At 30.9% G+C, this 23263-nt stretch overlaps 1 protein-coding gene and 1 long non-coding RNA gene across 4 annotated transcripts; one reads left to right on the top strand and one right to left on the bottom strand.

Annotated features, from left to right (window-relative positions):
• Positions 1–4262: 4262 nt before the first annotated feature.
• LOC129312518 (uncharacterized) lies at positions 4263–7443 on the bottom strand. Its single transcript, XR_008593605.1, has 4 exons — positions 7065–7443; positions 6091–6166; positions 5719–5781; positions 4263–5327 (listed from the first exon to the last, which is right to left on the bottom strand). It is a non-coding gene; the product is annotated as an uncharacterized LOC129312518 (long non-coding RNA).
• A 6945-nt stretch (positions 7444–14388) lies between these two features.
• LOC129313818 (uncharacterized) lies at positions 14389–21689 on the top strand. Of its 3 annotated transcripts, none has more exons than XM_054957227.1 (10): positions 14389–14627; positions 15070–15244; positions 15339–15497; positions 16661–16754; positions 17638–17708; positions 19291–19342; positions 19649–19697; positions 20102–20236; positions 21023–21142; positions 21281–21689. In XM_054957227.1, the coding sequence occupies exons 1-10, from the start codon at positions 14431–14433 to the stop codon at positions 21414–21416; spliced, it is 1188 nt and encodes a 395-aa protein (XP_054813202.1). In that variant the 5' UTR covers positions 14389–14430; the 3' UTR covers positions 21417–21689. The 3 variants fall into 3 exon arrangements, with proteins under 3 accessions (XP_054813202.1, XP_054813201.1, XP_054813203.1); XM_054957226.1 differs by having other exon boundaries at positions 15043–15244; XM_054957228.1 differs by having other exon boundaries at positions 14492–14627; positions 15056–15244.
• The last annotated feature ends 1574 nt before the right edge of the window (positions 21690–23263 follow it).

The following is a 23263-nucleotide window of genomic DNA, read 5'->3' as shown; positions in this document are numbered from 1 at the left end:
AAGAGAAATTTGCCAAACATGTAGTACAAGTATAGAGGCTCCAAACAACAAAGACAAGGAAAGTTGACCCTTTAATTGTTTCTATACACATCTAGATTAGGCATCAAATCATATAGACATCATCGAGCCTAGTAGAAGTACATTGAATATGCAAGTTCAAATAAAATAGGAAGGACATATTTTTTTCTCGAAAAAAAAACATAGTCATTGCTCATATATGCTGCATATGCTACTTCAAAAATTCTCAAGACATGAAGGTAAGGAAAAATAAGAGAGTTCACAAAGTCAATTTCAAGCCTATAAATCAATTTCACTTTTCCTAAAGGACATTCCAAACAAGTATTGAACAATGAAAGGCTATTTAGAAAGCCAAATATATGATTGTAAAAAATCAAAAGACAACTTTCTATTCCAAATACAAGAATCCAAAACGGTCACAATTTTCCCTCATTTGCATTCCAAGTTTAAAGATACAGCATGGTCAATGTTCTCACATTTGCATAAGTCATAATTTTTCAACATTTGCATTCTAATTTCAAGGATATAAAACAGTTACAATTTTCCAACATTTGCATAGAACACAATTTTCTAATGTTTGTATTTCAAGGAAAAGGATCCAAAATAGTCAAAACATTTCCACAATTATAATCCAAGTTAAAGCATAAAAAATAGTCAGAACATTCTCACATTGGTTATCCAAGTTAAAACATCCAAAACGGTCAAAACATTCTATATATAGAGCTACAAAAAATCTAAGTTAAAGAATCCAAAATGGTCAGAACATTCCTACAATTGTAATCAAACTTAAAGGATCTAAAATGGTTTAACTATTCCTAAATTTATGATCCAAGTAAAAGGATCCAAAATGATTAAAACATTCTCACATTTGTATACCACATTTTTTATCCAAGATAAAGGATCCAAAATAATCAAAACATGCTCACATTTCTAATCAAATTTAAAGGCTTCGAAATGGTCCAAATATTCTCACATTAGAGATGTAAGTTAAAGTATTCAAAATGATCAGAATAATCTTACATTTGTATAGGAGCTGTCAAATTAAGCAACACATCATGCAATAGGCATCAAGCCTTGCAGTGTGCATACGAGAGAAAAATGTCAAACATGAATATGTACAAGGGTTCCAAGCAACAAAGACAAAAAAAGTCTAAATTGAAGAGCAAAAGTAGACCCCTTCCATTATATTATGCATATATGGATTAGGCATCGAATGATACAAATATCATTGCACTTAATAGGAGTGCATTGATGATGCAAGTTCAAATAAAATAGGAAGGACATATATTTTCAAAAAAAAAAAAAGTCATTTCTCATGTACGCAACATATGCTGCCTCAAAAATTCTCAAGACATGAAGGGAAGGAAAAATAATACAGCTCACCAAGTCAAGTTTAAGCCTATTAATCAATCTCACTTTTCCTAAAGAACGTTCAAAAGAAGTCTAAGACAATGGAAGGCTATTTAGAAAGCCAAATATATGATTGTAATGAATCAAAATGTAGCTTTCTATTTCAAGTACAAGAATCCAAAACAGTCACATTTTTCCTACATTGGTGTAAGTCACAAAATAATTTTCCCACATTTACATTCAAATTTCAAAGATTTAAAATGGTCAATTTTTCCACATTTGCATAAGTCATAATTTTCCAACATTTGCATTTGAATTCAAAGATCCAAAATAGTTATAATTTTCCAACATTTGTATATGCCACAATTTTCCAATTTTGATATTTAAAGTAAAAGGATCCAAAAATGATCAGAACATTCTCACATTTTTAATAGAAATTAAAGGATCCAAAATGGATAGAAAATTTCTACATTTGTAATCCATGCAAAAGAATCCAAAACAATCAAAATATTCTTACATTTGTTTCCAAATTTAAGTTAAAAGATCCAAAACGATCAGACATTTTCACATTTGTAATCCAAGTTAAAGGATTCAAAATGGTCAAAATATTTCAAATAAGAGTCAGCAAAGATCCAAAACAATCAAAACATTTTAACAGTTGTAATTGAATTTAAAGGATCCAACAAGGTCCGAACATTCCCAAATTTGTGGTCCAAGTTAAAGGATTCGAAACAATGAGAACATTCCCACATTTGTATACCACATTTCTTATCCAAGATAAAGGATTCAAAATGGTCAGAACATTCCCACATTTGTAATTGAATTTAAAGGATCTAAAACGGTCTAAATATTCCCATATTTGATATCCAAGATCCAAAATGATATGAATATTTCCACATTTGTATACCACATATCTTATCCAAGATAAAGGATCCAAAATGGTCAAAATATTCCCACATTTGTAATCGAATTTAAAGGATCCAAGACAGTCCGAATATTCCCATATTTGATATCCAAACTGAAGGATCCAAAACAATCAAGACATTCCCATATTTATATACCATATTTCTTATCCAAGATAAAGGATCCAAAACAGTAAAAATATTCCCACATTTGTAATCAAATTTAAAGGATCCAAAATGGTCCAAATATTCTCACATTTGATATCCAAATTAAAGGATCCAAAACAATCAGAACATTTTCACATTTATATAGGAGCTGTCAAAACAAACAACCCATCATCCAATGGGCATCAAGCCTTGCAAGTGTGCATACAAGAGAAATTTGCCAAAAATGTAAATGTACAAGGGCTTTAAGCAGCAAAGGCACAGAAAGGCTAAGCTAAAGAGCAAAACTAAACCCTTTAATTATATTTATGCACATTCAAATTAGGCATCAAATGATAAACATCAATGAGCCTAGTAGGAGTGCATTGAAGATGCAAGTTCAAATAAAATAGCAAGGACATATATTTTTCAAAAAAAAAATTAACATTTCTCATATACGCCAAGTATGCTACTTTAAAAAAATCTCAAAGACATGAAGGTAAGGAAAAATAAGGCAGCTCAGCAAGTGAAGTTTAAGCCTATTAATCATTCACACTTTTCCTACAAGGACATTTAAAACAAGCATCGAACAATGCAAGGGCTATTTAGAAAGCCAAATATGCAATTGTAAAAGATCACAACGAAGCTTTCTATTCCAAGTATAATAATGCAAAATAAAATGGTCACAATTTTCCCACATTTGCATTCCAAGTTCAAAGATCCAAAAATGCCAATTTTCCCACGTTAGCATGAGTCATAATTTCCCAACATTTGCATTCCAATTTCAAGGATCCAAAACAATTACAATTTTCCAACATTTACATAAGCCATAATTTTCTAACATTTGTATTTCAAGTTAAAGGATCTAAAATGGCCAAAACATTCCTACATTTGTATCCAAAATTAAGGGATCCAAAATGATTAGAATATTCCCACAATTATAAAAGCATCCAAAACGGTTAAAACATTCTCAAATTTGTATAGGATCCATCAAAATTAAAGAACCCAAAACAATCAGAACATTCCCCTATTTGTAATCTAAGTTAAAGCATCCAAAATGGTCAAAACATTCTCAATATAAGAGCCATCAAAATCTAAATTAAATGATCAAAAATAGTAAGAACATTCTTACATTTATAATCAAATTTAAAGGATCCAAAATGGTCCAAATATTCTCAAATTTGTGATCCAAGTTAAAGGATATAAAACAGTCAGAACATTCTCACATTTATAATCAAATTTACAAATCCAAAATAGTCTAAATATTCCCACATTTGATATCCAAGTCTAAGGATCCAAAATAGTCAAAACATTCCCACATTTGTATAGGAGCTGTCAAAATAAGTAACACATCATGTAGTGGGCATCAAGCCTTTCAAGTGCACATACAAGAGAAATTTTGCCAAATATGTATATGTACAAGGGCTACAAGCAATAAAGACATGAAAAGTCTAAGCTGAAGAGAAAAAGTATACCCCTATAATTGTATTTATGCACATCCACATTAGACATCAAATGATACAAACATCAATAAGTCTAGCATGATTGCATTGAAGATGCAAGTTTATGTTTTTTCAAAAAATATTGTCATTTGTCATTTATGCCAACTTTAAAAAATCTGAAGACATGAAGCCAAGAAAAAATAAGGTAGCTCAATAAGTTTAAGACTATTAATCAATCTCACTTTTTTCACAAGGCCATGAAGGTAGATGAAGGGTCATAATTGGAATCTAATCAAGCAACCAAGCATTGTGAAGTATTAGTAAACTACCCACCCCTGCTTCTCCTCTATTTCAAAGAGAGCAAAGCACAAAACACAACACGGTGGAACAATCAAATCATCTCTGGATTATCAAAATTATATAGACCTACAAGAAGTAACAAGGACAAATAGCGTACCAGGATTTATGGAATCGTTGAAGATGGACTCAACCATGATCAATAGCCCAAATGAGATCCTTGCCGTCTCTAGACTACCAAAATGTTCAGGATATCTCATGATCAAATGGTTCTATTCCTTACGAAAGCATAAGAGATAATAAAATCAAAAGATCAAAAGAGAAGCCAAAGCCAATTAATACTTGTGGTTCGGGGGAGGTGGCTTCTCTCTACCTAGTGGGTCGGGAGGCCACTATAATTGTGAACCGATGGATTGAATTTGATGATTTGGATTTGATAGTTTTTAAAACTACAACTAAAAACAATTTAAATGGAAGTATCATTGGATTAAGAATCAAAACGGAAATCAATTCAAATGGAAAGTTATCATCAATAGAAGTACCATTCTTCAATTTCTTGCATTAGCTGGAGGATCCTATTGATGCATCATAAACTATATGCAAAAAGCCAAAAGATGTCATTGCCAGAAGTTGAAAGAATTATGCATCTGCCATGAAAAAAGAACCTCAAAACTGACCAATAATATCAATTGATGATGCTAATCCTGCAAATCACCGGCCTTGATGCCCATAGTAGGCAAACATCATAGTTAATCTTCCAAATACATTTTAAAGCTCTTAAGAAAGAAGTTTCGGCAAAGTACTGTGATACCCCAACTTTAGCAATATCAAAAATAAGCAAATGCACCATGTTAGACCAAAAAGAAAATTTTAAGTGGCAGAAAGGATAATTTTATTTAACAATTGATTTGAGTTGAACATAAACAGCATATACTCGATTCTTCCTTTCTACCTATTTCTATTTCGCTTGTTGGAGTGTACACTTCTTCCCACTTTCAGGATGACAGACACGGGTGAAGTAACGTAGAAAAATCAAATTGTACATTAACACAAAGAGAGGGGGGATCTACACTTTGTCCTGTAAGAATTAAAGCAAATTCTTACGGCCCACAAGGACAACCAACTCACTGAGAAATGAGGCACAATATTGTTGAGCTTCAACGCAATCATGTCCCTGTCAAACAAGGAAAACATACAACATCAGCGGCCAACAATACACAACAGCCTCACCGACAGTAACTCTTCTCTCAAAAATGCATTTCCTCTTTGCTACAATCCCCTCAAACCAATCGGCCATGTCACAAGCAGTAAAACTATGTCAATTAGGCCACACACTTAAAGGTGGAAAATGGCTAATCTTGGCTTTTACAGTAATTACAAGCCAACTCATATTTTTCACCTTTTTATTAACAGAAGTGGGGGAAAAAAGTCCCTGACCCTCATTTTTCTCTTTGCACTATCAGGAGAGGGGGGAAATAAAAATAAAAAAGAGGGAAAAAGAACAGAAGGGGGTCTTTAAGTCAATATAGTGACACAAAATGATAATGGGGTCAAGCCAAACTTACCCAAATCTTCTCCCATTTTTTAATATGTTCTGCCATTTGCTAAAATTCATAACAGCATCGTTTCTGCAAAAGCACGCAGCGCTCATCACAGCCACTAAACAAGGAATTTGAATGCCTAACATCACATGTTTCACACTAATATCTTATCAATGTACATTTTCAGGAATAAGCATAATACTAATTCTACCTAGCATACTAGTTATTTAAAATGAGATAGTGCATTAGTGCTTCACACTAGCATCTCAATTAAGGATTTCCGTTCATGCAATCACAAGAGGATTAATAACTAAAAAAGTTACAAAAAAAAAAAATTCAACTTTCATGAAAAGTTAACAATACCACAAGTACTGTCAGCATATTCTAGCTCCTTACCACTATATTCCTCAATTGGTTGTTGAAATAAAGAAACTTTTGCATATGAAGGGACAAATTCGAGCCCAATTACAACCTGGAAGCATAAAATTCTTGAAACCATCAACAGTTGTATAACAAATTTGATAAAAGATGAATCCTCTATAACCCCACATAGTAATTACTAGCTAAAGTAATTAATAAATAGGAAATTGAATTTTAGAATTCTTTAACAAACAAATGGACACTGAAAAATGCAATTATCACTGAATACATTCAATGTATATCAAGTATAAAATTAAAGCATATCATCGTACAACAAAATTAAGGGCTTTGGTTATACGCTTACACTCCAGTAAACGCCACCAATAAATCACCCCTCAAGAAGGTTTTAATTCTGAGTAAGGTATAGGTTCGATACTAAGGTCACCATCCTCATACCCATATTTAACTTGTAAGAAATTCCCCATCCCCTTTGAATTCACCACAAAGAAATAAACAATTTCATATCACGTTTTCTCCCCTAAATATGACATTTTCTCTGTGAATCGCGTATAATCCAAGAGATTAACCCTGCAAGTCATAACCTGCGAGCAACTTAACAGAGATACTATTTTATATACATTGATACTGATGTCCCTTTTATGCCGATGATCTGATTAGTAAAAAGTCCATAAAACCCATTATCATAACAAATTTATGAATTATTGTAAATGCAGGTGAAGGGTCGTAATTGGAATCTAGTCAATCAACCAAGCATTGTGAAGTATTAGTATACTACCAAAGCTATATTGCATTTCAACAGAAGTACCAGCGCTTGACTGAAACTAGGAATCTTTCAAAGGTCGTCAAGAAAGCTAGAAGCACAGCTGGGTTCACAACATTCAAATAAATTACTCGACGGACTAGAGCTAAAAGGAGAAAGGGAGATGACTATAGTTGTTGAGTACCCGGAGGAAGGTACCAGATCGACTTTTGTAGCGGATCTTACTTACATCGGTTCTAGTGCTTTCTCTTGAAGATGGACTCAACCATGGCGGTGCCTCGTCTTCTCGAAGGGGTCTTAAGGCTTCAAGGCGCTTGGGAGAGAAAAGCTAGAGTGTGCAGACCTTCCTCATCTACACGTAGTGAGGCCCATAATCGCCCCAGATGAGATCCTTGCCGTCTTAGCTAACTTGGTTTCCAATTGGCTCTTGTGCCGGTCAGCCAATTGCAAGTCGTGCTCCTTCAACACCTCTCTACCTAGCTCCGAGCAGAAGACGATGAGTCGATGACGTTCATGGTAGAGCCAGACCCATATGATGGAACCATAGGACTAGACCCACTCGGCGAAGCAACGCAACTCACAGCACAAAGGTCGACGCTTAGAAACGACCGTTGGGATTAGGCTTGCTTAAGATTGGGGCGACCGCGCGCTGGCTTATTTATTTGTATGAGCGTAATTAATTAATAATTAATATTTTTTTTATCTTGTTGTGTTAGTTCAGCTTTGAAATGACGGTATCGGCTTTTGGCGGGGGTGTACTTGAAAAGCCGAACTCATAATTAAAAGACAAATAAAAATAAAAACGATCATCCTTTATTATATTTAATATTATTATCTTTTAACAAAATTATCATAATTATTTATTTAATACTATAATTTTTCACTAGTTATGATAATAAATTAATTTTATATTTTTTTATGAATCTCATATCACCTTAAATTTTTTTTGTAAAGAAATACAAATTCCTGTAAATTTTATTGTAGTTACATATGATTCATTATTTTTAAACATTTAAAATTAATATTTTTAACTTTTTAATTTTATTTTATTTTTCAAAACCTTAGTTAACAACTATGTTATTTTATTATAGAGATTGTCATATCAAATTAATAAGATACACATGACATGACATGACATGAAAAAATATTTTAATAATTTTTCAACACAATTTAAACATAATTTAAGGATAAATTATATAAATAAAAATTTATTCTTTAAAATAAGAAAAATATTCACCATTAATTATAGAAAAATATTGATAACATTTTTGTAAAGTTATTATTAATCTATATAAGATAACACGTGAGTTGCCACGTATTTTTTTAATATAAGATGGGCAAATGGCAATTTTTATTAATAAGATAATTAAGAAATAACAGTACATGAGTTTATGATAAAAAAATTATTATAAAATTTAATTTTTAATTTTTAAAGATAATAGGTTTTATGTAATAATTTTAAAGTTTAGAAGGGTTTGTATATTTTACCTAAATTTACTTCACCTTATTGTTAGGAATTTTTTTTAGGATTACTTTTTCTTATCAATTGGAATGAGATTAACAGTCTCCAAAGGAGCATAACACCTATGCTCCATATGATATGGATGAAAAGGAATCATGTCATGTATCAGGGGATAAATTTCAATCCTGTGCAAATAATCAAGGAGGTTAAAGATTAATCAAGGAGGTTAAAGATTTAAATCTTTAACCAGACGCTGTATTCAAGTCCGACAAGAGATTGCAGTCAAATCCAGAGCCTCGCAGTAGAAGTTCCGAACACAATCCGATCTTTTCTGAGATAAAACGGAAAATCTTGATCAGAAAAAGGAAAAGTGGCAAATAAAAGAATGGGATTTCATCTTCACCTTACAAAGCAACAAGCCAAATTCCCAAAAGATCATATCTTCTTTGGGTCCGAAATGCTCTTCACTGGCTCAAGGCTCATGTTCAAACTCACAATCTGGAAACTTTCCCGGTGGAGATTATTTTTTATAAGAAAATCCCAACCTTTTTAGATGGTTTAATGGAGTGGAGGAATCTGTGTCAAGTCAATGAGATGGTGCTGTATGATATCAGAACTCTTGCACGAAATTCCACATCTATTACTTTTAGTTTTACTTGCTTTTTTCCTACTTTTTGTAACAGTATAATAGGGGGACTCCCTGCTTAAAGTGGCTGTCCAGATATTGATTGTTCTTTTTACATGATATGATTAATTGCTAGAATTTTTTTTAAAAAAAAAATTGTTTCCAAAGGAAAAGCTTTGTTTTGACTACAACGCATATGTTGGGGGGAAAAAAAGGTTACATGTAAGTCCCACAAAATAAATGTAATTATCAAGAAGTTTTTTAAAATACATAAAATACTTTTAAATCTTAAATCATATACATTTACAATTTCATAAATGATATTTACGGCTAGCCAACAAGCATTTACAACTTACAAAAAAATATAATAACTTGTACTAGCAAATTGTAAATAAAAAATGATAATTTATAATAGCAAATTGTAAATATGCATTGCCCAATTATAAATGTCATTTACCAAATTATAAATGCATAAAATTTGAAACTTGAAAATTTCATGAGATCTCTTAATAGTTAAATCTCTTTTGTGAAACTTAGTTGTAATTTTTTCAAAAAAAATGAGTGCTTATATAAAATCCTTTTTAAAAAATAACAATTTTATTTTACGTAAATCATGTTTTTGTTATTAATATTAAAATAAGAGTAAAAGTTCATCATCCTCACCTCTTCATCTTCATCTTCATCTTCATCTTCTCCCATAAAACTCTCACCATTATGAGAGTTGATTATTCTTTATTTGTCTTTTATCATTTGTGTAACATTCTATGTGTAAAACTGTGTTTATAAATAGAGCATGTTATTTGTATTCAAAGGTAAAATAATTTATAAAAAATTCTCTCATTTTTTGTCTCTACTTCTTCTCCTGGTATCTTTATTTTTTAATTACTTAATTTCATAACATGTTATCAATTGCTATAGTTTGATACAAATTCTAAAAACAAAAAAACCAATTTGACCATATATTAGATTCTTGATCAAAAACCAACTCTAAAGGAGAGTTCTTAAGATAATTTGTTGGCTTAATATGAATTATGATGCTACATGTAAAGTTGTATGTCCCCAAGTAAAAATTGAAAGATTTGACTATACAAGTAATGGTCGTGCGATCAATTATAAACATTTAATCAATAATTCTATAAGCCCATTTTATATATGAACGTGTGCTACAAGATGTTCAACATCAATTCCAAGAGACTTGCAAAATTCATTAAAAAGCCTGTGAAGTAAATTCACAAACATTATCTGGACATATTTTCTCAATAGGATAATTAGAAAAGTGTGCTCTTAATCTAGTTGAGCAAGCAATCTTGCAAACACTAAGTTACAAGAAGATAATAAGCAAAGATGCCACCATTTTGTCATTGCATCAATTAAAATCACAACAGACTATGTTGGGTCCATAAAGAAAGGATGGAAATACATGTTGAATATGAATCTCCGTCTGTAATTAAATATATAGAACCATTAACAAGAAATTTATTTACAGCTTAATTTGTTGATTGTTATCTTGATGAATCAATTTTTCTAATATTAAAGGGAGAAAATAAGTAGTTAAAAAAAGAAATTAATTGGAATTGATTATCATTATCTCATCTTGATTGTTGTACAAAGTAATGTGAACTAAGAGTTCAAAAGATAATTCATTTACAAAAAATTAGCAAATTAATTAACAAATGCATTTATTGATTCAAAGAAAGTAACTAAGTCACATGTTATAGTTACTAATGCTCCAATTAAAATTGATGTCCCTGTTAAATAGTCTATTTTTGCAAATGATTCTAAAGCGTGCATAAAGTGTGGTAGGCCTATTGGCTTTGAAGATAAAATTCCTCAGAAAAGAAAATGAGCTACAAACACATATGGTCAAATCGAAGATAATCAAGAAAAGTTAATAACTCATGAAGAAACTCAGGTACATGAAATGTGTAAAAATAATGAGATCTCAACAAATTATGTTATGAATTGAATATAATGGGACTGGAATGAAGTCAACATTGATGATATTGTCACATATAATGTAGCACTTGATGTAATAAATGATAACAAGGATTATGAACCAAAGTGCATTAAGGAATGCAAATAAAGAGAGGATTGATCGAAATAGAAAGATGCAATTGAGGCAGAATTAAAGTCACTTAGAAAACAAAAAGTTTTCATACTCGTAGTCCATACACTTGAAAGTGTCTAGGCGATTGGTTATAAATGGGTTTTTGTGTGAAAAAGAAATGAAAATGATGAAATTGTAAGATATAACGCATAGCTTGTGGCTCAAGAATTTATACAAAGGCCTGGAATTGATTTTGTCGAAATATACTCACTAGTAGTGGATGCAACTACTTTTCAATATTTAATTAGTTTGACAATAACTGAAGGACTCGATTTGTGTCTAATGGATATTATTACAACCTATTTGTATGGCTTACTCGATAGTGACATTTACATGAAAATTTTTAAAGGATTTAAATTGCTAAAAGCATACAATTCAAATTCTTGAGAAAATTATTCGATCAAGTTAAATAATGCCTTATATGAATTGAAACAATCAAAGCATGTATGGTATAATCGAATTAGCGAATATCTGTTGAAAGAATGATATAAAAATGATTCAATTTATCCTTGTATTCTTATGAAAAAAATCTTGATAGGAGTTGACTATAATTGCTGTTTATGTGAATGACATAAATATTATTAGAACACCTGAAGCACTTTCAAAAGCTATAAATTTCTTAAATAAAAAATTTAAAATGAAACAATTGAAAAGAATAAAATTTGTTTTGGATTACAAATGGAATATGTGAATAATGGAGTTTTTCAATATTAAGAAACTTATACAAGAAAGGTCTTAAATAATTTTATATAAATAAATCACATCCATTATGTACCCCAATGGTTGTAAGATCATTGAATGTAGACAAATATTCATTTAAACCTTGAAAAGGTGATGAAAAATTATTTGATTCAGAAGTACCATATCTTAATAAAATTGAAGCACTAATGTATCTTGTTAGTCACATGAGATTTGATATCTCATTTCCTATTAACTCATTAGCAAGATACAGTTTTTCACTAAAATGAAGGCATTGGAATGGAAGTAAGCACATTTTTCATTATCTTAGGGGTGCTATGGATCTGAGGTTATTTTATTCCACTCAAAGTTGACCTTATTGGTTATGCAAATGCTGAATTTTTGTTTAATTTTTATGTTAGTAGATCACAAACAAGCTATTTGTTCACATGTGGTGGTACAGTGATTTCATAGTGATCTATGAAACAAACAATATCAACCACATAATCTAATCATATAGAAAGTTTAGTTATACATGAAGTAAGTCAATAATGTGTGTAGTTAAAATCATTATTCATCACATATGAACCACTTGTGGTCTATCTTCTAACAAAATGATCTCGACGATCATATACGAAGACAATATTGCTTATATTGCCTAATTGAAAGAAAGGTATATTAAAGGAGATATAATAAAACATATTTTCACCAATTTTTTCCACTCATAATCTTCAAAAGAATGGAAAAACTAATATCCAACAAATTCATTTTTAAAATAATCTAGTTGATTTGTTCACTAAATCACTTTTTGCTAAAATATTTGAAAAGCTTGTTCATGATATTGAATTTCACATATTTAGAGATATCAATTGATGTTGTCCAGACGGAGAGTTAACAAGCATTGTACTCATTTTCCCTTATCTAGGTTTTTTTTTCATTAGGTTTTTCTAGTAAGGTTTTTAATAAGGCAGCATTGAATAGTGTATAAATGAATGATGTATTTTTCTTTTTTTTTGCCAGGTTTTTTTCTTAATTGAAGTTTTTAATGAGATACATTCTTATATAATGGACATTTAAGGAAGAGTGTTATGAATATTAAAAAGAGAGTGGATATCCATCTTTCTCGCCTCTTCATCTTTACCTTCTTTTATGAAACTCTCACAATCACGAGAATTGACTATCCTTTACTTGCTTTTTGTCATTTATGTAATTTTTGATGTGTGATATTATATTTATAAATATGATATGTTACTTGTATTGAAAGATATAATAATCTATAAGAAGTTCTCTCCTTCTTTTGTCTTTACTTCTTTTTTCAACACCTTTTATTTTCTAGTTGTTTTATTTCATAACAACATTAATATAACAAATATTTTTTGCTAAAAAATACAGACATTATTAGTGGGAAACTCAAAATTAAATATAAATTAACAGTTAGATATTGAATATTAAATAAATACAACATCAAGAATATATTAAAATTTAGAAAAAATATAACTTTAGATTCATGTATTTTTTTCATTATTCTAAATTTCTATACTTTTTTTTTCAGTGCTATATTTTTTCTAAAATTTTTAAAAAAGCTACTTATAAGATACGTAATGCGAAAAAAATATTTTTTTCTTTGTTTGAATTCGAGGATGAGATTAGAAGCAAGGTTGAACATGCAACCTTCTATTTACAAAAAGGCTTATATGTTGACTACAAGACTATTGACATACTGTAGATATTTTTAATTTGACATTTGAGGTGATTTTATAATTTTAAAAACTATAGATGTTAAATCCATCTAGAAGAATCTTTAGAATTTATAAATAAACATCTTTTTAATTTGTTAAATCTTAAATTCACTTAAAAAAATTACCCTAAGACTCCATTTAATAAAATAAATCATAAAGAAAGCAACGAAGGAAAACTTACTATTGGAACTTACATAATATAGATTAAAATGCAAAAAAACACTTTTGGGACTCAGACGTGTGGTCAAAACAAAAAAAAAGAAAAAAAAAAAGAAAAGAAAAACGATTTGGTTCAAAATTTACATGCAAATTCAATCCGTTTTTAAAAAACATTTCACCCGACCAAACGGCTCTGAGACCGCGGCCAAGGGAGGTTAGAAGGAAGGAAATGAAAATCTAAATCTTCATTAACACACCAATAATTCAAGCACACCATAAAAAAGAAAATAATAATAAATTTTTTTAAATTATATAAATAATAATTTAATTTTTTAAAATATTATAATTTTATTGAAGTCTTTAAGAATTTTTATATTAATAAATTTTAAATTAAAAAAATTATTTTATCTTTATTAATAAGTTATGATTTTTTATTTAATTTTTATAATTTTTTAAATAAAAATTATTATTTTTTTAAAAAAATTGTAATTGAGTCTTATTATTTTAAAAACTTATTTTTAATACCAAAATTTATATTTAATAAGTTGTGATTTTTTATTTAATTTTTATAATTTATAAAATAAAAAATATTTTTTTATATAAAAATTATAATTAGAATTTATTATTTTTAATAAGAATAAAATAATATTTTTATTTTAAAATTTACTTATATAAAAATTTTTAAAAATTTTAATAAAATTATGATATCTTAAGGGAGTGTGATTTATATAATTGGGAGAGTTATGTTGTCCCTTTTCCATTAAAAAACCATTTCATCGGACCAAAGGGCCTGAGTCCGAGCGGAGTGAGGTGAGAGGGAAGGAAATGAAGTTCAACGTGAAGGCTTGGAGCGGCGGCGCTCGTGTCGGAGCACTGGAGATTGGAAGTTGTCCGAATCCTATAGAGACGCCTGCTCTTCTCCTATCTACTCGTAAAGGCCTCCCTCACTTCATCTCACCCGACCATCTCTCTTCTCTCCCTTCCCCTGATTGCCGTCTCCTTCAAGTTTCTCCTCTTCACTTGTAAGCACTTCACCCAACCTTATTCGTTCTTCTCTGTGAATATGTGACTACAAGTATACCTCCTGCATTATCTCAAACTTGTAATATGCTTCCTTAACTTTTAATAGATATATATACTATGATATGACGGAAGATGAAAATAAAATAAAATGACGCTGGTCTCTTTTCTTCTTCATATATGCCAAGGTGAAAAAACAGATAAGAAGATAGTAAAATGGGTACTTTGGCCTTTGGGTCTGATTGCACATGCTTTTCTTTTTAGAACAGTGGTGTAAGGTAAGGCATCACTAATAAGTTTTAGACCCACCAAGCTATGAGTGCAAACTGCAAACGAGAGAAAAATGGTGCTCAGGAAATTTCATTCATGTACAGAAAAGTTAGAGATTGCGATAATATATCATTAATTTGAGTTTAGTAACCTATCCCAGGTATGCTTTTGCAGTTTGGAAGGACTTCCCACAAAAACTATATCAAAAATTGGGGGCCTCCATCGAATGCTCAGTTTGCATGAATATGCAATTGCAGCTGTAGTTAGAGATTCTATTACTAGTCTTCCTGAGGCTATTGGAAGTACCAAACTTGGAGCATCTTTTGAGACTCCTTGTGGCCGTCTCTTGGTAAAATCAATATATACTTGCTGGATGAATTGATTAGTTCTTTGTTTATGTCTTAAATAATGGTGAATGTGATGGTTGCTATTAATTTTGACAGATTAAACCCAAAGATTATATGGAGATGATTTCACATATGAGGCCAAACATGTGGGTTGCTTTGGCTGATGAAGTACCTGCTTGGGTATCAGATAAAAGGAACAAAACCTCAGTAGATCGAACTGTCAGATGGCTTGATGACTGCCTTGCATTGAATCCGGTAAAGGAAAAATGCATGGTTATTTGGTCAAAAAAAAGGAAAGTGCGGGGTTACATGTTATATTGTTATTCTTTCCTCTGTTAGATTGGAATGAAGTTCTTGATAATTTATTATGATTGTTTGGTTCAAGTTGGATTGAAGGATTTTTTTTTTTTTTCCAGACTATCAGTTCATTATTCTTGGGAAGAGTCATGTGGGATATTTGCTATTAATAGGCTGAATTCAAATGCCTTTGATTCCTTATCTGATTATTGTTTATGAGGCTTTAATTTTCATTTATGTGGCATGTTTATTTCCTTTTATGTTGGGGATAGTTGGCTGAATTTCTGTAGTCTTTTCTTACTTTCACGTGGAGATTTGGTTGCCTGAAATTATGTGGTCTACTTTCTCTATATATTGCTTTTACGTTTTTGAAATAGACAAGAAATTTCAGGGTGAAATTATTCTTTTATATAATTGGGCGTATGAATGTTGAATAAGTAAGTGGATTTCCTACTCTCTCAGTTCAGCTAATCACATGATCGAAGCAAGAAAATATGTGTTCTCAAATTCACTCTTTGGTCATATAATATCTCTTGGAGTCTAAGTTTTTCTAGAATCCTCGAAGGCCTATAATAAATTAATAGTTGTCTTATTCTGCAATTTGTGAAGGATAAATTAAGAATCCCATTGTCTGGTTGTTTTCTAGTTTGTGACCTATTTGGTGAATCTGAAGGTCAACCCTTCAAATCTGGGACCGCATTATTGAGATTTCAAATCTTCTAAGGAGATGGACAGCTCCTTACTCAAACACCCACTACAAACCCATGTTCTCCATCTCTTTTTCGGTTAAACTAGTTTGGGTCCCACGTGTTATGTGGAGTTTGAGAAATGAGCCACACTATTTATGGCTTATGAATAGCCACACTATTTGTCACTTTTCGTCATAAGAGGGAAGGAAAAAATTTTTTTTGCAAGGCATTCTTCAATGGTTGACTTGAGGCTTATCATTAAACCTCCCAGCCTAAAGCATGGGTTTCTTAGTGTTATCTAGTTGGCTATGTTTTGACATCGGTCATCAATAAATTTGTTTATTTTAATTTATTCACTTTGTGACTAAGAACTATGGCATCGATATGATAGACTTGATTAAACTGGACATGCATTTGTCTTTCAAAATTCAGGCAGGTGGATGTGCCTTTGGCGCCATTGTTGGAGGTTCATGTTTGGAAGAACGGAAGCGTTGTGCAGAGGAGGTAGCCAGGCGAAATGTATCAGGTTCTTTTATTTTTCTTTTCTTGAAAAGACATCTGTCTAAATGAATAGTTTACAATATTTATATTATTTACCACTTCAGGTTCATAGGTAGTGAAAAATTATACAAATATGTTGGAACTTACCATTAAGTAATTATTGGATAAATATTTTACACCATTTATATCTGTTTACTGCTTGAGTTTCTTGGGTAGTGAAAAATTATGCAAAGACTTTCTTCTTAGTAATTATTACATGCCAGTGATCCCTTGATAGCCTAGATTATGGTAGATGCAGCCCATACTTTGAATTTAGGACAAATTGGTCTACTCTGACTTGTCAGTCTAAATTTCTGCTTCTTTCTTTTTTTTTTTTTGTTTTTGTCTTTTTGTCTTTCATTCTTTCTCAGAAGAGTGAACAGAGGCACTGAGGCACCACTAGTCCTCTGATATGTTCCTATTAAGTGTTCTGTTTAGAGACTTGTACTTTCTCAGTTAAGAATAGTGATCAGTGAAAGTTTAGTAAACTAATACATTTTTCCTATATTAATATTGGCCCTTTTTAACTAATCTTTTCATCTTTTGGCATGCGTTTCTGTCTGGAGTGCAAGAAAAAGTTTTATATGAGTGCGCAACTGAATATCTTTATTTCCTTGTAACGCTAGTTACATAAACCATTTTCCTTTAATTGTCTCCCAACCTTAACTAAATACAGCCGTGGTAACAAGCTGGAAATGTGAAGTAGTACTTAATTACTTATACTACCTCCGCATTTTCTATACTGACTGTTTCTTATCTTACTGTTGAGGTGGACAATTTCTTGAGTCATAATCAAACATTTCAATTTTCAAAAATTTATCTACTATTGTCACGGGCAACAGTAAAATGGTGCTGCAATATTTGTGCAGGTTATTGGATTGGGGGCTTTGGGCTTGGAGAGGGCATTGATGAACGACCTCCTCTTCTTACTACTATCATGGTGAGACACTATGTATTCTGATCTGGGAGCTTAAAGCCTTACCTATACTAGTTCAATTGGTGCATTGAGGGGCACCAAGCTAAAGGATAACGTTGTATAAGTATTTTAACTTCTGTTTGGAGTGGATACCATTGATGCCAATATGAGATACTAGCAGGTTGGACAAAGATATATAGGATACATAAAGGTTCAGCTGCGCTTTACTTCATTTAGCTGGGCACAAATGATAATATTTTGATTAGCTTTGGAGATAAACTGGCAGGTGCCTTTTATGGCGATATTTTCTCACATAATTTCTTGAGCTAGCACTTCTCATGCCATGTATAATGTTTGCAACATGTCGAGTTTAAAATATTTTGGTTGCCTTTTATATTTTGATCTGTCTTTTTGTCATTTTTTGAATAAAGTTTGCTCATTTACATGCCAATCGGGATGGGCATACATTTGGAGTATGTGTTCATTTGGGTTGTTTAACTGTCTTCCTCATAGTTTCCAGCTGGATATCTTCCATAATAGGCCTGTTCTTTAGCTGCTATCAACTCCCAAAAAATTGGTTCGTCAAGCTACAGGTGCAGATGATTCATCAGAACCTGAAATCAGAGTTGTTAGCATCAGCTTTTTTTTTTAGCCACCTTACACTTGACTTATGAGAAAATCTGAGTGAAGGAGAGAGGTTCTTGCAAGAATTCTCCCTCAGGAGCACTGTTGCAGGTGAAGTAAGATTCACCAACAGTTCCCATATTTATATATAATGGGAGACTTAAAACACATGTAAAGCTTTCCATGATCAGTACTCATGTAATTAAACAACCATGACATTACAAGGTTGTTTTAAGCTAACAAGTTTTTATACGTGGGGTCACACATTTTGGGAGGAACATGAACTGACTCCATTGGGAATCGTTGTATCCATTGAGCATGTGAATACTGATAATTACTGGTGATAAGTCAAGCCTTCGGATTATTTGAGTCATTGAATCCTTAAGGATCATTGTATCCATTTCTTAGCAAGTGGAGACACTCGGATTATGCTGGTGCCTTGGAAATGCTGACTTGAGTATGCTAGGATTGGAAGCTAAATTTAACAAGAATCTTGTCTTTCTTTTCCTTAAGGATCATGAACTGACCTCCATTGGTAATCGCTGTATTTGTTAGGTATGTGAATGCTAGTAATTACTGGTGATAAGTTAAAGCCATCTCTGGGTCAGCACATCATCTTTATAGTGTTTTCTCTGTTCTGTGATGCCGTTTCATTTGTTGTTTCCAACTTTTCTTTCATCAGTTAACACCATCATTTAGTTATAGATGTGCTTTGACTTTGAGCTATTAGGCTTTGTTTCAGAACAAATGAAATCAAAAGAAGTGACCGCAGCTCTGGCTCTAGAAACACTTTTGAGATATTAAAGGTCTTTTATTCTCTCAAACAAAACTTTACACACGCACAAGCACAAAAAAACTTTATTTTTTTTATTTTTTTGGGGGCCTGTTGAAACACAGGCAAGTTTTATACTTGTACATAGTGGTAGAAAATTGATTATTTATTTAAATATTATGAAACATGAGATGATGACCTTATTCTCAGGATATTTTGCCAGATAATAAGCCACGGATGGTCTGTGGGCTTGGATTTCCAGGTACCTTATTTAATATAGCTAATTTTTTTGGTTCAATGGCATCAATCTTTTATGCAAAATGTCATATGTAGTTGGTGCTACTAACTACCGACTGGATTTGGCACTTTAAGTGGCATGATTAGGGAGACATGGTTTTAAGATTGGGTTAGTGAAGTAGTCATGATTACCATTTTATTCATCCTTTTCTTGTCCATATAAATAATCTTTGATCTTTTAATTTTTTATTAAAAAGTTTAAAGTCCTTACAAATTTGTTCTTTCTTAATTAAGCCGTAATGAATTGAAAACATCAATTTTAACTTTACAGAGGAGGTCTTGCAAGGAGTGGCGGCCGGAATTGATTTTTTTGACTCAACGTAAGTTGCTTCTCCTAGTTTGTAGTTTATACTCCATCTGGATTCAAATATGGGGCATCTGAGAGAGGATTGGATGGGTTCAAAATATAGGGCACTTATCTAAATGTTTGGAGAATTAATCAACTTATTCCCCAAATGCCCCCCATTAAGTACATAGTCAAGTTTTCTTACCAAGAACAAGAGGTAGAGAGAGGACATATTTAACTGGGGTTATTTTTGGAAAATTTTTTAAGTTGAGACAAATGTAATGAATCTAACTTTTTTATCTATTTTTCTTAAACTTGATGAGGTAGTTATTGGTGACCTATGCTTGAGGCCGGAGGGAGTGTTTACTCTCAACAACCTGTTCTCTACAGTATTATGGTACATCATGAAATTTGAAAGGTTAATGAGATGATTTGCAGGTACATATATACCCTCACGCTTGGAGGATTTGCACTTACCTTTCCACTGGACAAAAACGGGATTCAATATAATCTGCAGCGGAGTCAAATAGGAAGTGACTCGACCAAAATTAATTTGAGAGCGACTGTTTATAGGTAACATGTTGAGTTGTTCACATTTTGTGTTTTATTTTTTTACGTTTTAGTATAGCAGTGGGCTGAAATTTTGTTCAGTAGGTAATGTAAAGTTGCACTAAACTTGAGGTCAATGCATAATATTGGGTTATTCTTGTTCATTTCAACCGCCTAACTTGTATCCAATGCATAAACATTTAATATTTTCATCAATTTCGCTGTCATTCTGTAATAATGATCCCAAATTCCTGAATTTTGACTCTTGTGGTACTTTACGATGGTGTTTTGTTTGTACAAGCTCTAGTCTATATGAAAACAGTTTTCCCCCCTAAACTCCTAAGCTGCCTTGTTTTATTAACTCATAATTATAGCTATTGGAACTCTAAACTTATTTTAAGTGGTGTAAACGTCGTTGTCATGATAGACTACTACTCTAAAGTTTATGATATGTATTTTTTCCTTATTCTGAATTTGATATAATTATTCTTGGAAGGTCCCTTCTCTTTTTTGTCCATGAAGTCATTCAATGCTCTTTATGATTGTATCTTTCTGTACAAAATGAATGAGCCTGCCTAGTATGTAAAATGGAAAACGAAATTCAATGAAAAAAGTTTTTTTTTTTTTTAAGTAAGAAATGTCCTTCATGTTTCTGAATAAAGAAAAAGTAATGGAAAATTTCGGGGGTAAAATAAATACAATACATATCATTTTGTAAGTGTAGAAATGGGAGTCGTTTTCCCTTGAACCAACCTTACAGGCTTAAATATTTTTGTCTTATTTATCTTTATTTCTTCTCCCCCCATGCAGGAAAGACTTGTCTCCCATTCTTGGAAATTGCAGCTGCTATACATGCCAGAACCATACAAAAGCATACGTCAATCACCTACTCAATGTTCACGAAATGCTGGCACAAATCCTACTAGAAATGTATGAATACCTTTGCTCAAATAGTAATATTATTAACATTAACAGTATTACTATAAGTCTGTAACATATATATATATATAGTGAAATGGTGTTCCTGGTTATAATGGAGTTAATAAAATTTTATATTGAATTTTGCAGCCACAATACACATCACTATTTGATGTTCTTTCGTCTAATAAGGGAAACAATCAAAGAAGGAAGCTTTGAACAATTTCGACAAACATTCATCGAGAGCAGGCGCAGCCATTTGAAAGGGGAAGCTGTTCCTGCTTAGTGCAGCCAAATTTTGGAAGGATTTTACTTTAGGGTTTATGCTTAATCTAGTGAGGATGTCATGCATGACAAGGAGTTTAAGAAATGAGCTCTATTATATTTATATATAGATTTGGTGTGCTTTTGTGGAAACTAAACAGCAAAATTGTATATTATATGGCTATATTGGGCCTGTCCATTTTTTGCTTTGAAATATTATTTTGTAATGTAATTTTTTAAAATTCTTGTTTAAAACAAATCAAAAAAAAAGCTGTTTGATTATTTTATTTGAAAACAGTTCGAGTTAACAAAATCGTTCAACAGTGGTAGTGGTCTTAATGACAGTGACTTGTAATATCAATTAATCATAGCTGAGCTCTTTAAAAATTAAAAAAAAATGAAATGAAATAAAAACAGTTCTAAGATTAAGATGTTGTCATTATTTTTAATCATTGTAAAAATATTTAAATTTAAAACTCTTACTCAAACAATTTTTTTAAAAAAATGTTTTTGGAGAACAAAATTAAACAAGTCATTAGTTTTCGCTCTCGATTTTTTGGGCATTAAAACATGTTATGTTCTACTTCACGTTGAACCGCGTCAAATATTTGATGGCAGAATTTAGTTCCCCAAGCATAGAGAAAGGGAACTTAGGTTTATAAGATATGATTTTTCTAAAATATACGTTTAAGAATAAAGTGAGTAGATGCTTCGTACGATGAAGTTCCTCAATGCATGTACCATATCCATGAACTTTTGTTGTTATATGTATGATATAAAAACGTGAAATGTAATTCTCATAGACAAGTTGTGAAGTGTTATTGAAATGGCAGGGTTGAATCAACTTATTTTAAACTTTGGACCTTGTGATATGCAAAAGAAGATGATTTTTAGAAAAACAAAATTTTAAGTCTTTATACTTTATTCAAATTTTGTTATATGTGCCCGTATTTTTTTTTTGTGTTTTAAGTCTTGACACTTTTATTTTTTTGATATTCTAAATCCTTTCATGAGCGATATTATAAAACCTAAAATATAAAAGTGTAGATATCTAAAATATAAAAAAAGTGTAGGGATTTAAAGTTATATTTTCTCATAATTTTTGCTATGAATGATTTGATTCCTTGTACTTACCAAAAAAAAAAAAATTACTCCCCCTCCTCCCCTTTCTTAATCTTTTTTTTTTCAAGGTAAATTTTATCAAATTAATTTGATAATTTTTTCCTCATTATTACATAAATTTAGTTAAACATTATACATTAAAAAAAGGGAAAATAACAATAAAATTCTCTCAAATTATATAAAAAATAATCTAATATTTTAAAATGTTATAATTCTACTAAAGTCTCTGAAAATTTTTATGTCAACAAATTTTAAAGTGAAAAGACCATTTTATCTTTATTGAAAATAACAAACCTTAATAACAACTATTACTTAAGGAATAATAATTTTTGTTTAATAAATTGTAAGAATTGAATAAGAAATAACAACTTATCAAGTATAATTTCTGCTATTGAAAAAACAAACCTAATCATAACTTCTGTTTAAAAAATAACAACTTTTATTTTATAAATTGTAAGAGTTGAACAAGAAATCATAATTTGTTAAGCGTGATTTTTGTTATTTAAAAATAAGTTTTCAAAATAACAAATCCCAATCACAACTTTTATTTAAAAAATAATAACTTTTATTTAATGAATAATAAGAATTAAATAAGAAATTACAACTGTCAATAAAGATAAAATAATTTTTTTAACTTAAAATTTATTAATACTGAAATTTTTAATTCAACTTAAAATTTATTAATACAAAAGTTTTTAAAGACTTTAGTAAAATTATAACATTTCAAGAAATTAAATTGTTATTTAT

This window comes from Prosopis cineraria, unplaced genomic scaffold (assembly GCF_029017545.1).
Source record: "Prosopis cineraria cultivar Desert tree isolate PC_DT_omini unplaced genomic scaffold, ASM2901754v1 PC6, whole genome shotgun sequence".
Classification (NCBI taxonomy): Eukaryota; Viridiplantae; Streptophyta; class Magnoliopsida; order Fabales; family Fabaceae; genus Prosopis; species Prosopis cineraria.
The sequence above is the reverse complement of the archived record's forward strand: the minus strand, read 5'-3'. Positions and strand labels throughout refer to the sequence as shown.